Raw genomic sequence first — 15,448 nt, 5'->3', positions numbered from 1 at the left:
GCTGTGTTCATCTAGCTCTACACCTTGTTATCATTGATAAACATCTGTTTTGATTGACCCCAGCTTCATCTCATGATCTTTCCCTCTCAACCCTTTGTAATTCCAAAATCATCCTTTGTGTGAGCTCACTTAACCTGCCTGTTTCAATAGTTTTCAGAGAGAACTTCTACAATTAACTTTTTTTTTCTCCCAAATATTATGAAAGCTCAAAACAAAAATCTTTAGTCACTAAAAATCCAATGAATCCAGGAGAATGAATTCTTGTGTTGAGAATATGGAGCTTGTTGCCATGTGGAGTGGCTGAGGCAAATGCTGTAGCTGCCTTCAGAAACTAATGCCGTGTTTTACTGCTGAATACTTGAAGTGAAGAGAGACAATTTTCTCAAGCTTGTGGAGCTTTTTGTTTGTCCAAATTAGTGTTAGAGTGAAACCCCCTCTACAATAAATTGGGAAGGTGCACAAGTGAGACAGGAGTAGACGCATATATTCATAGGGTGCAATCAACTATGGAGAAGGGGTTTGTGTGGAGCATAAATAGACTAGTTAGGCCGAATGACCATTTTCTGCACTGCAAATTCTGTGAGCATAGGTTGGCAATGTGATCAATTCTGGAATGTGCACGTCAAATTACAGTGCCATTCAGAGTTTAATAATTTACTCTAGTGATTACCAAGAATGGTACATGAATCACAGGAGAGGCAGTCCACTATGGAAATATATCACATATATATTTGTGTGATAAGACAGCATTTTCGGATGATTAGATGATTAGAGAAAATAATGAGTCAGAAGAGAAAACTCTGACCCACTTTGGAAGGTATAATATTTAATGTTCTTTTAGCAAAAAAAAAAGTGGCTTTTAAATCCAATAACTATTGCTGAGAGAAGACACATTTTTGTCCAAGCTTTTTATTTTGCACTCATCAGGACGTCTACAAGAATACCCATGCAACAAGGAGCAACATTTCATGAGAAGAGAATGCTGTTTTGATTGGCAAATGGACTAAATTTGTAGAGGCATTGCTGTGGAGAATATAAGGGCTGGATGATGACTGACAGTTAACTGCCATGGTTTATGTTTAAATCAGGCAGTTTGACTGGTCAAGCCGTTGCCCTGAGAAATGAACCACATATTCCTTCTGCCAGTGGAAGGCACTGGGTATTAATAGATTAAGGTTTTCTTTTATTATTAATGTAGCTTCCAGTACACAAGTGCACCACTCTGCAAGCCCAATGGTCAAACTTAAATTGGTTTGTGTAATTCACAGCACACTCAGTATTATTTAGCCAGTATTGCTCAATCAGTGAATCGCAACTGTTTTTCAGAATGTTCTTAAACATCCTAAGGGTCTCCTCAAATTCTTCTTTTCATGCAATATTACATGTTGTTCCTGATTACATTGACATTCTTGTGAAATGTCTTCATGAATGCAAGATGAAAATCTGATAAACTATATTTTTTAGCATACTCCAGTTCTGTATTACAAGATGACAGTAACAAATGGTAAAGTGGTTGCCTTTCTTTATCTCTTGCCAGCGTGTACTAGATTTGGAGAAAGAGAACACACTGCTGAAGGATGAGAAAGACAAACTAAACCAGAGCATCAAGAATGAGTCGAAGGATGTCGCAGGTGAGAGCTTATTGTAATGATATCAAATTCCTCTAGTTTTGCTCTGAAATACTGGTGCTTTAGAGGCATCAGGATAAGATATGACTGATGATATAATCTGCTAACATTGGAAGGATACGTGCGATTCAACCAATATGCTTAAAAACTATGCACTCAAATGTTTTGTTATCTCTATCTTATGAAACACATGAAATTGTGTATAATTTGCTGTTAAATAAAGCCAGATACTGTCCTTCCATTCCTTAGTGCTTGCATTCTCACCTTTAATGTGTATTAAATAAACTTACCTGAGTGTTTAAGCAATGATAGTCTCCTCGTTTCGTCAAATTGAAGGATTTTTCTTTTCCATTCACTTACTGTCTGGTTAATGCATAACCTGCCCACAGCTCATGCATGCTGATACTCCCATTGAATGGCAACTTCTCAAATCTGTTCCAAATGGCTGCCTGCTATTCCAGTGGTTCTAATAGTGCCCATTGGAGATTTCCTGTTGACTGTGAATAAACGCAGCAAACCCAGTACAATAGGAGCACGTGAATCTGATTAGCAACATTTTCTTTCTGCCTCAACCCATTGCCTATAACAGGATTGCACTGTATCTACAGAAAAACTCTCTCGGAAGACAGCAAAGGAAAGTGAGCGGGCAAAGGAGCTGGAAGAAGAGCGGTCTCGTTATCAAAACCTCCTGAAAGAGTATTCCCGTCTGGAGCAGCGCTACGATAATCTGCAGGAGGAAATAAATCTAATTAAGGTGATTTTCTAAAGCTAAAGATTCTTTAAAACAATAACGTATATTACAGAAATGTACACTATAGAACACTGAGCAGGACTTGCATATATTTCTGATATTACTGCAGTTCAGGCCAGAAAATGTCCAGAATTGAGCCCAGTTGCCGTCTCTGTTGCACCTTAAAAGTGGTCATGGTTTGGGCTCAGTGAGATGTCAGTGTCTTTGGTGAACAGTAGAAGCTCACAAAAGTTGTTCATATCATTTCCCAGCCATCAAGGGCAATGGAAGTATTGGTCAACAAACAAAAATACTGCCATTTCCTGCTTAGGACATTTAGTAATGTCATGGGTATCCAACATGCATACAGTGAAAAAGAGATTGTTAGCTTTGATCAGGTATTCTTGTCAACTGCTCATTGGGAAAGTAAAATTGCAACATACCAGCTTCTGGCAATCCAATGGCTTGTAAATCCCTGATGATTTTAACTGTCCATCTGGTTCACTAATAGCCTTCAGGCAAGGAAACTGCCATCTTTATCTGGTTTGGTCTACATGTGACTCCTGACCCACAGCAATGTATTTGACTCTTAACTACAATTAGGGATGGGCAATAAATGCTGGCCCAGCCAATGATGCCCACTTTCTGTGAATGAATTTTAAAAAAGCCTTGCAATCATCCCAATCATGTCTCTGGGAGAAAGAGAGGCAGTTAGTTGCTTTTGGCAGGATGCCATGCTCATGTGGTGTACAAGTCAGATAGAACTACAACAATAGGTCAGAGTTTGTGTGCTTAAGATTCCCCCCTAGGAGCACAGCACATTGAATTGCATCATATCCAGAGTGGAAATATTATGGCAGCAAATTGTGACCAATTGCAGTCCTGCAAAAGTATTTTGCAGCTGATCAATAACTTGACTCATTCCAAGAATATCTTAAAAGTTGAGATCTAATCTTCTTGAAACATATAAGACCTTTTGTAGTGCCAGGATAGGCAGTATACTAGGTGGATGTCTCCCCTTGTGTAGAAGACTAAACCAGAGCATATTGTTTAGGAGTAAGAGGTGTTTCTTTTAAGGTTAAAATATGGAGATTTTTTCCTCCTGAGGATCAATTGAAAGTTGAATTCCCATCCTGGAGACAGAGGGAGAAAATGGAGCTGAAACTACAACCAGACCTGCCATTGAATGATGAAACAAGGTCAAAGAGCCAAATGACCTATTGCTGCTTCTATATTCCTGGGCTCAAATATGGTTCAGTAACCTAACATCTGGGGTGGATACGAGATATGGACCACTGTGAAACACAAAGTTAATTTTGGTAGCCCAGTGCAAATATCTAGGTTTCATGTTTCCAAAAGCACTGCTTACTATGCTCATCACCACTTCAGTTGTTGTTTCACTGTTGAGAGTTGTTTTTGAGGCCCACAAATTAAGCAAGTCATACCTTCCTGATTGTGGATAAAATAAGAATTGAGCCTACGAGAATAGGATAAATATTGTTACCCCCTCAGCTCAGTTTCTCCCCTGAACTTTCTAATAAGCTGAGTATAATGTATTGGACACCAGTTGCTCTTTCAAATAATCATTTTTCTTATGTGATGCTAAACAGTAAGTGTGGGGAAGCTATTAGTAGGAGATATCATAGCCAAGTTTATTTCTGGTCTCGTTTTATTTTCTATCCAGATTGGACAGGAAAAATTGTTATAATCGATATCTTCCTGCCTTGATCAAAGAAATGCAAACCAGCTCTATTTGAAATTAACTAAGTATGCAGGTCAAGGCTTTAATATGGGATGCTCTGGTTTATGTGGCTCAGTTTTAATTTGGGAGCTGACTTTCTGTTGTCTCATTTCAAGAGTTCATTCATACAAAACACATGCATAGGATATGATCAGTTCAGTCAATGATGTCAGAATTCTATTACATGGTGGCACTATAATGTTGTGAAATTCAAAATCTATCTTTCTATGAATTACCACTTCATTTAAAAATTATTACAGCACACTCCAGGCCACAGGAGAAATCCATCCAATCAAAGCAGTCTTGGATCTGATTCTAACTACCCTTCCATTTCTACATCTGAGGCTGGGGATACAGAGGATGCAGTGCAGCTGGTGGAGGTGAGAGATCATGTGACAGGTTTACAATTCTATAACTTTATAACTTCAAGACCAAATAGGTACAATGTTTCCTGCTAAAATGATAAAGCATTAAGTTCATGTTTAAACATAATCTGACATGTAGCAATTTTCTAATCATAGAATCATATAGCACAGGAAGGGGCTATTTAGTCCATAATTCCTGTACCAGCTCTTTGAAAGACACGTTTAACTGGTGATATTCCCCTGCTCTTTTCCCATAGCTTGGCAAATCATTCCTTTTAAAATATATATCCAACAACTTTATGGAAGTTACTCTGCTTCCACCACCCTTTCAGATAGTTCATTCCAGACCATAGCAACTCCTCTAGCTGCTGAGATTGCGGTGAGCATGATCAAAGAAAAGCACCAGAAATCTCTGGTTGCCTGTCTCCATCTTCCCTTTGTTTCTCACACACTAGCAGAGTGTGCATTGGATACGTCTAGATCTTACCATTCATCAAATTATCTGTGAACTGTGATTGGGGCAGTTGTTCTGGAATGTCACTTGATTCAGAATTCAATTTATGCCAAGTATTACCTATTGCTTCAGAGGACTGTTTTAATGAAAGAAATGGATAAACAAGACTCAGCCCAAGCTGACCACAGCTGATAACAATGAACAGTGTTTATGCTTCACTGGGGTAGAACTCTGGAAATCAAACCCTGCTTTTCCCACAGTCATTACACAGGTTGAAGACTTTTTAAAAATTATACAGAGCTCTCAAATCTGTATGTCCTTTAGACATGGTGGACAAAAAGCATGAACCAGGATTCTGTACTGAACAAGAATTACTATTTCTTTCAAATAAATCAATTCTAACTACTGATAAACAATACTGAACCATGGACATGTATAACTGTACTAGTTAAAATCTAACCCCCTTATAGCCACCACTGCCAATCCCCACATCCACCCCACCATGATTCATGTGCTGATCAGAATTTTGCAGAGATCCACTTGGTTCTCAAAAAGCATTCACAATCCTGAGCTGATCAACTACCTAGGAGTCCATCACATAGTTTTTGGCAGGCAGACTGTCTTTAGTAACTAGTCACTAGTCCGCCAGTCAATCACTTGTTATCGTCCAAAGTTTCATTTGTACACACCCCTTGGCTCCAGCCCGTTTGCAAACTAGGCTTCTGCTACTGCTTGAACAAACAACTGTGTAAACAGTATTTACAATGAGTGTCAGGCTGCTTGACTTTTTAAAAAAAAAAAGTAGCAATCCTTCATAAATCCTCCCTTTCAAAAAGTTATTTTTCCATTTCAGTAACAGAATCAAAAATACAGTAAAAGATCTAGTCTTTACTACAACTGCATGAGTGTGTGACACCATAGGCAGAAATGCATAATTGTGTATTGCGTAATCACCTTAGTGTAATGTCCAATTCTTGTAAGGTATTAATATACTTAATAACAAGTCATAGAGTTATTCATCAATGAAACAGACTTTTTGGTCCAACTTGTTCACACCAACCAGATATCCTGAGCTGATCTAGTCCCATTTGCCTGCATTTGGCCCATATCTTAAACCCTTCCTATTCATGTACCCATCCGGGTGCCTTTTAAATGTTATAATTGTACCAGCCTCCTGCACTTCCTCTGGCAGCTCGTTCCATACACACACCACCCTCTGAGAAAGTTGCCCCTCAGTTCTTGTGAGCCATTTGAGGCAATTAGTCTTTAATGAAAAGTTGTCTGGTTTGGTGTATTTTAGATGTTTCTTTGTTCACAGGAAGCTGGCTTGGAGAATGCTGCCATGGACATGACTATATTCTTGAAACTACAGAAACGAGTGCGGGAACTGGAGCAGGAAAGAAAGTTGCTGCGTGCAGAGATTGAGCGAAAAGAAGCAGCAGAAGCAGAAAAGGTGGTGCAGTAATAAATTAATTCTGAAAAACCATTTGTGTGTGATCTCACTTGAAAATGCAATTTTTTTTAATTATGCACCTATTTAATTTTTAATTAATCATTTGGTATTTCTGCCCTGAAAAGGTTATGAGATTTATTTGGCTGTCTAGGTAATTACAATGTTACTGTGGAAGGAAATCTTACATTTAATCTCTAGTCTAATTTCAGTACCTAATATCAGTTGGAAAGCAGTAGAGAGACTGTAATTAACTTTGATCTCCTTGGGCTATGTGGAGCACTCTAGGAGACAGTGACTGCCCACTAATGTGGGTGGACAGTTGATATTGCAAAGATCATGTTAACTGTGTTGTCTATTCATCATCAAATAACTTGCCAATGTTCTGGCCTAAGGTCGTACGTTAAAAAAAAAATGCCTCTTGGATGGAGTGAGGTACTGGAAACTTGGTTCTGCCTATTATTACCCTAAAATAAGTCAGTATTTTCAGGAGAAAATTTAGGAAGAAAATTTGAAGTCTCAAGATGTTTTTTCAAGTTTTACTTTCCATGCTGTTGGTGTATGACAGTAACATAGTGTTTCTTCTGACCAGGCGAACGAATACAATAGCATCCCGGAGAATGAGCAAGCAGCAGATTTGGCTTACAACAGTTTAAAGGTATGAGGTGAACCAATTAGGATATTGATTACAGAGTAAGCCGTTGAATGTATGTTTCCTACTCTGAGTAAGAACCAACAAGATCCACGAGTGACAGACCCAGGGACTCTTTCTCTAGGTTGGCCTAACCCAATGATTCGTTTTTAAAGACTTAATATAGGTTGTATTTTAATGCAATAAAATTAATGGAAAAATTAATTTCCTGTTGGAGACTGATCTAATACGCATATGATGTTTCCCCACTTTGTGGAAAATTGAAAATTTCAGTACTCCACTTTGCCCATTTAATTGATATTCTTTTCCAGGTTCTTTTGATCTTCTAAATGATTAAATATATTTGGGTATCATCTGCAGATGTGAACAACACTACGTCTTGATCTGTATCCAAATTATTGGTAGACAGTAATCAGAACTAAACCCTGAGAGCCTACTTTAACCACTTGGAAAAGCTCCCCTTTTTTTATTCTACCGTGGGATGTGGGCGTTGCTGGAAGGCCAGCATTTATTGCCTATCCCTAATTGTTCTTGGAATGTAGTGGTGAACAACTGCCTTGAATCGCTGCAGTCTGTATGGGAACAGTTTTGTACATTTCTGAGGGCGGTTAAGAGTCAAACACATATCTGGATCTAGTCATGTGCCGGAATGGTAGATTTCCTTCGCTAATAGACATAGTGACCAGATATCTCTTTCAAGAAAGTTGATGCTAGTTTCAAAGTCACTGAGACAAACTTTGATTTCCATGTTTATTAATTCATTGAATTTAAATTCCACCAGTTGCTGCTTTCGTTTTACATTCAATCGCAGGATATGGGTATCATTGACTCTATGGGAAGAGTGTCTCACTAGAAGGCCATTATTTGTTGCCCATCTCTAATTGCCCTCATCAATGTGGTGGTGAGCTGCTAATTTGAACTGCTGCAGCCTATGGCAGTAGGGATCCCCCACAATACTGTTAGGTTGCATGATCCTGGATTTTATTCCAGTGACAGGGATGCAGTTCCAAGCAGGACTGTGGAGAGGAATTTGTAGATGGTGGTGTTCTTATGCATCCGCTGCCCTTGTCCTTCTAGGTCTTAGAGTTTGCGGGTGTGGAAGATACTGTCGATCAAGCCATGGTGAGTTACTGCAGTGCATCTTGCAGATGGTACAAACTGTTGCCATTCTGCATTGGTGGTGGAGAGTGCATGGGGTGTCAAACAAGTCTCCTGGATGGTGTTGGGTTTCTTGAATGTTTTTGGAGCTGGACCTGTGCAGGCAAGTGCAGAATATTCCTCCGCAATCCTGACTTGTGTCTTGTAAATGGTGGATGGGCTTTGGGGAGTCACAGTGAGTTACCATTGACTTCCCAGCCTCAAAGCCTGCTCTTGTAGCCAAAACCACAAAAAAACCCAAAGAACTCCAGATGCTGGAAATCAGAAACAAAAATAGAAATTGCTGGAAAAACTCAGCAGGTCTGGTGGCATCTGTGGAAAGAGAGCCTCATCCATCCCACCCTCCTCCTCCTGGCTGAGTGCATCTTCACTTTGAACAACTTCTCCTTTAGCTCCTCCTACTTTCTTCAGGTTAAAGGGTACTTGCATGGCCCCAGTTATGCCTGTCTCTTTGTGGGGTATGTGGAACATTCCTTGTTCCATTCCTACTCTGGCCCCCGCATACCCACAACTCTTTCTCCAGTACATTGATGACTACATCGATGCTGCTTTCCTTTTTAATCCAGAATTGGAAAAGTTTATCAATTGTCTGTTCTGATGATGCCAATGTAGACAAGGTGTTCTCTGAAATGTCTACCACCTTCCTCAACCAATGATTCCTCATCTCCTGCACTTTGGCCCTTAACCCCTCTCTTCCTACCCACAACAGTGATAGGACCTCCCCTCGTCCTCACCTCCCATCCCACCACATCCACATTCAAAGGATCATTAGCTGCTATTTCTGCCACTTTCAGTAGGATGCCACCACATATTCCCCTCCCCTCCCTTGTCAACCTTCTATAGGGACCATTCCCTCTGGGACATCTTGGTCTACTCCTCCACTCTCAACACCACCTAACACCCCATGGCACCTTTCCGTGCAATCAGAGGTTTAACACCTGACCATGTACTTCCTCCCTTTTCACCTACCCAAAGCCCGGACACACTTCATACGTGAAGCAGCAATTTACCAGCACTTCACTCTAGACCGCTATATTTATGCGTGGTGTGGTTTCTTCTAGGCTGGGGAGACAAGTGTAGGTCCCCTATAGACAAAAATGGGGAAATGTATAATAGGGGACAAAGAAATGGCTGAGCAACTAAATACATTGGTTTTGTCTTCACAAAAGAGGACACAAATGAGATATTGAAATCTTGCAGAATGCAAGACTTAGTGAGAGGGAAGAATTGAGGGAGATCAATATTAGTAGAGAAATGGTGCTGGGAACATTGATGGGATTGAAGGTGGATAAATCCCCGGGGCCTGATAATCTACATCCCAGAGTATTTAAGGAAGTGGCTGTAGAAATAGTGGATGCGTTGGTTGCCATCTTCCAGGATTCTATAGACTCTGGAACAGTCCCTGCAGATTAGAGGGTGGCTAATGTCACTACAGTATTCAGAAAGGGAGGTACAGAGAAAAAAGGGAATTATAGACCAGTAAGCCTACTTTCGGTAGTGGGGAAAATCCTTGAGCCCCTTTTCAAGGACTTTACAGCAGGGCATTTAGAAAGCAATGGCAGGATCAGACAGAGTCAGCATGGATTTAAGGGAAAATCATGCTTGACAAATCTGATGGAATTCTATGAAGATGTAACTAGTAGAGTTGACCAGGGAGCCAGTTGATGTGGTATATTTGGACTTTCAGAAAGCGTTTGACATAAGATTATTGCGCAAGATTAAAGCGCATGGGATTGGGGGAAGTGTATTGAGATGGATAGAAAACTGGTTGGCAGAAAGGAAACAAGGAGTAGGAATTAATGGGTCCTTTTCAAATTGGCAGGCAGTAACTAGTGGGGTGCCACAGGGATCGGTGCTGGGACCCCAGCTATTCACAATATATATTAATGATTTGGCTGAGGGGAACAAAATGTAACATCTCCAAATTTGCAGATGATACGAAGTTGGGAGGGTGAACTGTTATGAGGATGCAGAGATCCTTCAGTATAACCTGGACAGGTTGAGTGAGTGGGCAAATCATTGGCAGATGCAGTATAATTTGGATAAAATGTGAGGTTATTCACTTTGGAAGCAAAAACAAGGCAGCAGATTACTACCTGAATGGCTGTAAATTGGGAGAGGGGAGTGTGCAGCGGGATCTGGGTGTCCTTGTGCACCAGTCACTGAAGATAAGCATGCAGGTGCAGTCGGCGGTAAAGAAAGCAAATGGTATGTTGGCCTTCATTGTGAGAGGTTTTGAGTACAGGAGCAGGGATGTGTTGTTGCAGTTATACAGGGCCTTGGTGAAGCTACGCCTAGAATATTGTGCGCAGTTTTGGTCTCCTTTTCTGAGGAGGGATGCTCTTGCTCTCGGGAGTGCAGCAAAGGTTTACCAGGCTGATTCCAGGGATGGCGGGTCTGACATATGAGGAGAGATTGACTAGGTTAGGATTGTTTTTGCTAGAGTTCAGATGAATGAGGGGGAATCTCGTAGAGACTTATAAAATTCCAACAGGACTAGACAAGGTAGATGCAGGGAGAATGTTCCCGATGGTGGGTGTGTCCAGAGCCAAGGGTCACAGTCTGAGGATTTGGGGTAGATGATTTAGGATGGAGATAAGGCATTTCTTCACCCAAAGAGTGGTGAGCCTGTGGAAGTCATTACCACAGGAAGTAGCTGATGCCAAAACATTGAATGTATTCAAGAGGCGACTAGATATAGCACTTGGGACGAATGGGATCAAAGATTTTGGGGAGAAAGCAAGATTAGGCTCTTGAGTTGGACGATCATCATGATCATGAAGAATAACAGAGCAGGCTCAAAAGGCCAAACAGCTCATATCTTGAATGTTTCTGAGACGAAACACAGATTGGATGACTGCTTTGCTGAACATCTACGTTCCGTCTGCAAAATTGACCCTGAGCTTCCAGTTGACAATTCAACACACCACTGTATTCCCTAGCTGTCATAGAGCCACACAGCCCAGAAACAGATCCTTTGATCCAATTCATCCAAGCTGACCAGCTATCCTAATCTCACCTAATCCTATTTGCCAGCATTTGGCCCATATTCCCCTAAACCCTTCCTATTCATATACTGATCCGGATGCCTTTTAAATGTCGTAACTATTACCAACAATTCCTCTGGCAGCTCATTCCATACACACACCACCCTCTGTGTTGCAAAAGTTACTCCTAAAGTCTTTTTTAAATCTTTCCCCTCTTACCTTAGATCTATGCTGTCTAGTTTTGGACTCCTCCCACCCTAGGAAAAAGACCTTGGCTATTCGCCCTATCCATGATTTTATAAATGTCAATAAGGTCACCTCTCAGCCTCTGATGTTATGATAGGAAAAGCTCCAGCATAATGAGCCTCTCCTACAACTCAAACCCTCCAATCCTGGCAAAATCCTTGTAAATCTTTTCGGTACCCTCAAGTTTAACAACAACTTTCCTATAGAAGGGCGACCAGATTGTATGCAATATTCGAAAAGTGACTTCACCAATATCCTGTACAGCTGCAACATGATGTCCCAACTCCTATACTCAATGTTCTGACCAATGAAGGTAAGCATACCAAACGCCGCCTTCACTATCCTTGTCTATCTATGACTTTCAAGGAACTATGCACCTGCATCCCTAGGTCTCTCTGTTCATCAGAACTCCCCAGGGCCCTACTGTTGACTAAATCCTACTCTGGTTAGCCTTGCCAAAATGCAAGACCTCACATTTATCTAAATTATACTCCATCTGCCACCCCTTGACTCATTGGCCTGTCTGATCAAGGCCCTGTTGTACTCTGAATTCTTCTTTATTGCCCATTACACCACCAATTTCGGTGTCATCAGCAAACTGACTAATCATATCTCCAACATTCACATTTAAGTCATTTATATAAATGATAAAAAGCAGTGGTCCCAGCACCTATCCTTGTGGCACACCGCTGGTCAGAGACCTCCATTCTGAAAAGCAATCCTCTACCATCACCCTCCGTCTCCTACCTTCAAGCCAATTTTGTACCCAATTGGCTAGCTCCCCCGGATCTCATGTGATCTAACTTTACTAACCAATCTACCATGTGGAACCTTTTCAAACACTTTGAAGTCAATATAGACAACATCTGTTCTGCCTTTATCAATCTACTTTGTTACCTCTTCAAAAATCTCTGTCTCAGGATAGCTGCAGTGCTCCAGCAAAGCTCAGCACAAGCTGGAAGAATAACACCTCATTTTCCACTTGGGAACCCTGCAACCTTTGGGTCTCAATATTGAGTTCAAAAATTTTAATCTGAAGCCACAGGACACCATGTTCTAGTCCAATGGGTTTATTTGAAATGACAAGCTTTCAGAGCACTGCTCCTTTGTCAGGTCACTTCACCTGAGGAAGGAGCAGCGCTCCAAAGCTTGAGATTTTAAATAAACCCATTGGACTAGAACAGGGTGTCGTGTGACTTTGGATTTTGTCTGTCCCTGTCCAATACTGGCACCTCCGCATCACCACAATTTTAGGGTCTGAGCGCTTTCTCCATGTCCCTAATTCAGCACTCTCATACCAGGCCTTGTCGTCATATGGGCTGCCTTCATAAATAACCCATTGTCAGCCACTAACAATCCCCATTAGCAGCTATTCGTTCTCCTAGACTGTCCTTTACTCGTTGCTTTGTTTGCCCAACTGTTTTTCTCTTTCTTGGGCTCCATCTCCACCAATTGTTTATTCTTCCCCCTTCTTCAGCATGTATACCATCCTTTCCCTTGCGAAATCAATTCTGAAGTGTCATTGGACCCAAAGCCTCAACTTTGCTCTCGCTCTCTGCATATGCTGCCAGACCTGTTGAGTTTTTGCAGAAATTTCTGTTTTTGTTACAGTAGTTCTCATCTCACCTCTGGAGTTCAGCGCTTTTATTTGTCTTTGGACAGAGGCTGTAATAAGATCAGGAGTTGCATGGCCTTGGCAAAAACCAAATTGTGTCAGTGAGCGGGTAATTATTGAACAAGAACTGTTTGATGGCACTGCTGACTACGCCTTCCTTCACTTCGCTGATGCTTAAGAATAGGTTAATAGGATAATAATTAGTCTCATTTTGTTTGTCCTGCTTTTCGTGCAAAGGACATATCTGTGCAATTTCCCACATTTCTAGGTGGTTGCCAGTATTGTGTATTCTGGACTAGTTCGGCTAGAGAGGTATCTAATTTTGTAGCCCAATTCTTCACTATTGCAACAAGGATCTTGTCTGTAGCCTTGGCGTAACTGAGTGCCTTGAGCCATTTTGTGATGCCAGAAGGAGTAAATCAAAATGGCTGAAGGTAAATGTCTGTGGTGATGGGGACCACCGAGGAGGCCGAGAAGGATCAACTACTTGGCATTTCTGGCTGAAAATCTTTGCAAACACTCAGCCTTGTCTTTTGTATTGATCAAAGTCAGAAATCACACGACACCAGATTATAGTCTGATAGGTTTATTTGAAGTAATTTCAAGTAAACCTGTTGGACTATAACCTGGATGCCATGTGATTTCTGACTTTGTCCACCTGAGTCCAACACCGGCACCTCCACATTTTGTATTGATGTAATAGGCTTCCCCCATGGAGGATGGGGGTATGGAGGTTTTTCTTCATATTCATTTAAGAGATGTGGGCATTGCCATCTGAGCCAGCATTTATTGCCCATCCAAAATTTCTCAGAGCAGTTAAGAGTTATTTGCATACTGTCCTCATGGGATTTAAACCAGTTCCCACATTCTGACTGTTAGTATAGTTTGTTATGCTTCCCCTAGTTCCTTACCCCTCAACCTTTATTTCGTAATCTTCCATGAAGTACTTTGTTAAACATTTTCCTATAGTTGATGAACACTTTTTACCTATCTACTATCTCTGATATTTCCTCAAAGATAGCAGCAAAGTGTCATTTGATGACCATGACCGGCATTCTTGCAATGGTGCAAGCCTGCAAGGGCAAGGCAAGCAGGAACCTGCCGTGTGGGGTCTACCGCTATAAAGATTTTGGATTCAGGGCTACAATTACCTAAAAGAGGCAGTTGACTGTTTGTAAGAAATTTTTGAGATTTGTTTATTTAGAAGCTGCAGTTGAAATGAGACAACAGCTAAATAGACAGGGAAATACAAGTTGTGACTGTTGAAGGTGCTTCCCATACACCAGATTGATTGGTTGGTTGGTTGGCACACAGTATTGTTGATCTCAACAGCTTGTGAAGTCAGAGTCTGGCTGTCTAGCCAGACTGATGAAACTTGATAATGTATTTCAGTTCTAAGGAGTGATATTTTGCATATGTCAATCATCTGTTTGAACTTTTCTAATCAGTGAATGCAGAACAGATCCAAATATGTACGATGGTCACCTCCCTCTCTGTCCATCTTCCAGTGGAGATCATTGATTCCTTCTGAGTATCTACATTGAAAAGGAATACATGTAATATGATTCTACCAACTTGGGAATGTCAACATGAACATGCAGTATGATTCTACCAATTTAGGAATGTCAATATGAACACGTTACAGTGTGGGATGATCTGTGACTACTCTCAAAATATCTTCTGGATTGAACATTCTGACACAACTGGCGTGCAGACACATGTCCTAGATGATTTCTTCATTATGGTTACCTACACCATGTTTCAAATGTTTTACAATTAGGTGACCAACAACACACTCATCCATTGGAACAGTTACTGTAACTGTGCTTTTATATAGAATGCTGGTCTGGCTGCCTTCAAACCAGCAGTGCTGGCACCCTATGCCACTTTGGTTAATCAGCTGGCAGATGTGTGATCATGTTTGGCTGCCACACCCTACCAAGTGTCAGAAGCCGCAGGAAACTTTCACCCATAATTCTAGGGATCCCCGCAATTTACTCATCTCTCCCATAGAATCCCAGGATTTTAATTATTTTATGCTTCCTCTTAACATTTCTTCTGCTATTAATAACTAATTTTAGTTGGTTTGCAGCATCTTTGTCCATTGCGTCTTAAACCATTGAACATTTCCTTTTTTGATAGAATATCCTCATTCTGAAGTTTGGCAGTTTTAAAAATATAGTATTGATCTACAGTTGATTACTTGTACAGCATCTTTAATGCAGAAAGAAATTCCAAGATGTGCCACAGTCATTGTTCTGCCAGAAATTGTCACAAACAAAGGAGGAGATAGCCAGAGCATTAACCCAAATAAAACAAAGAACTGCACATGCTGAAGATTGGAAACAAAATCAGATATCACTGGCAAACTTCAGCAGTTCTGGCAACATCTGTGAAGAGAAAACAAACCGAGTTAGCCCAT

At 40.8% G+C, this 15,448-nt stretch overlaps 1 protein-coding gene across 2 annotated transcripts in view; it reads left to right on the top strand.

Moving 5' to 3' along the window:
* myo5b (myosin VB) overlaps positions 1-15,448 on the top strand; it is a 239,750-nt gene that overhangs the window by 187,811 nt on the left and 36,491 nt on the right. The window contains exons 23-28 of one of the 2 annotated variants that reach the window (XM_048599561.1): positions 1,538-1,631; positions 2,237-2,382; positions 4,360-4,479; positions 6,237-6,371; positions 6,961-7,026; positions 8,098-8,142. In XM_048599561.1, coding sequence (XP_048455518.1) covers positions 1,538-1,631; positions 2,237-2,382; positions 4,360-4,479; positions 6,237-6,371; positions 6,961-7,026; positions 8,098-8,142 — 606 coding nt within the window. The remainder of the gene's footprint in view (positions 1-1,537; positions 1,632-2,236; positions 2,383-4,359; positions 4,480-6,236; positions 6,372-6,960; positions 7,027-8,097; positions 8,143-15,448) is intronic. The other variant, XM_048599568.1, reaches the window with a different exon arrangement.

This window comes from Rhincodon typus, chromosome 1 (assembly GCF_021869965.1).
Source record: "Rhincodon typus isolate 14 chromosome 1, sRhiTyp1.1, whole genome shotgun sequence".
NCBI lineage: Eukaryota > Metazoa > Chordata > Chondrichthyes > Orectolobiformes > Rhincodontidae > Rhincodon > Rhincodon typus.
This window is presented reverse-complemented; position numbering and strand designations above follow the sequence as displayed.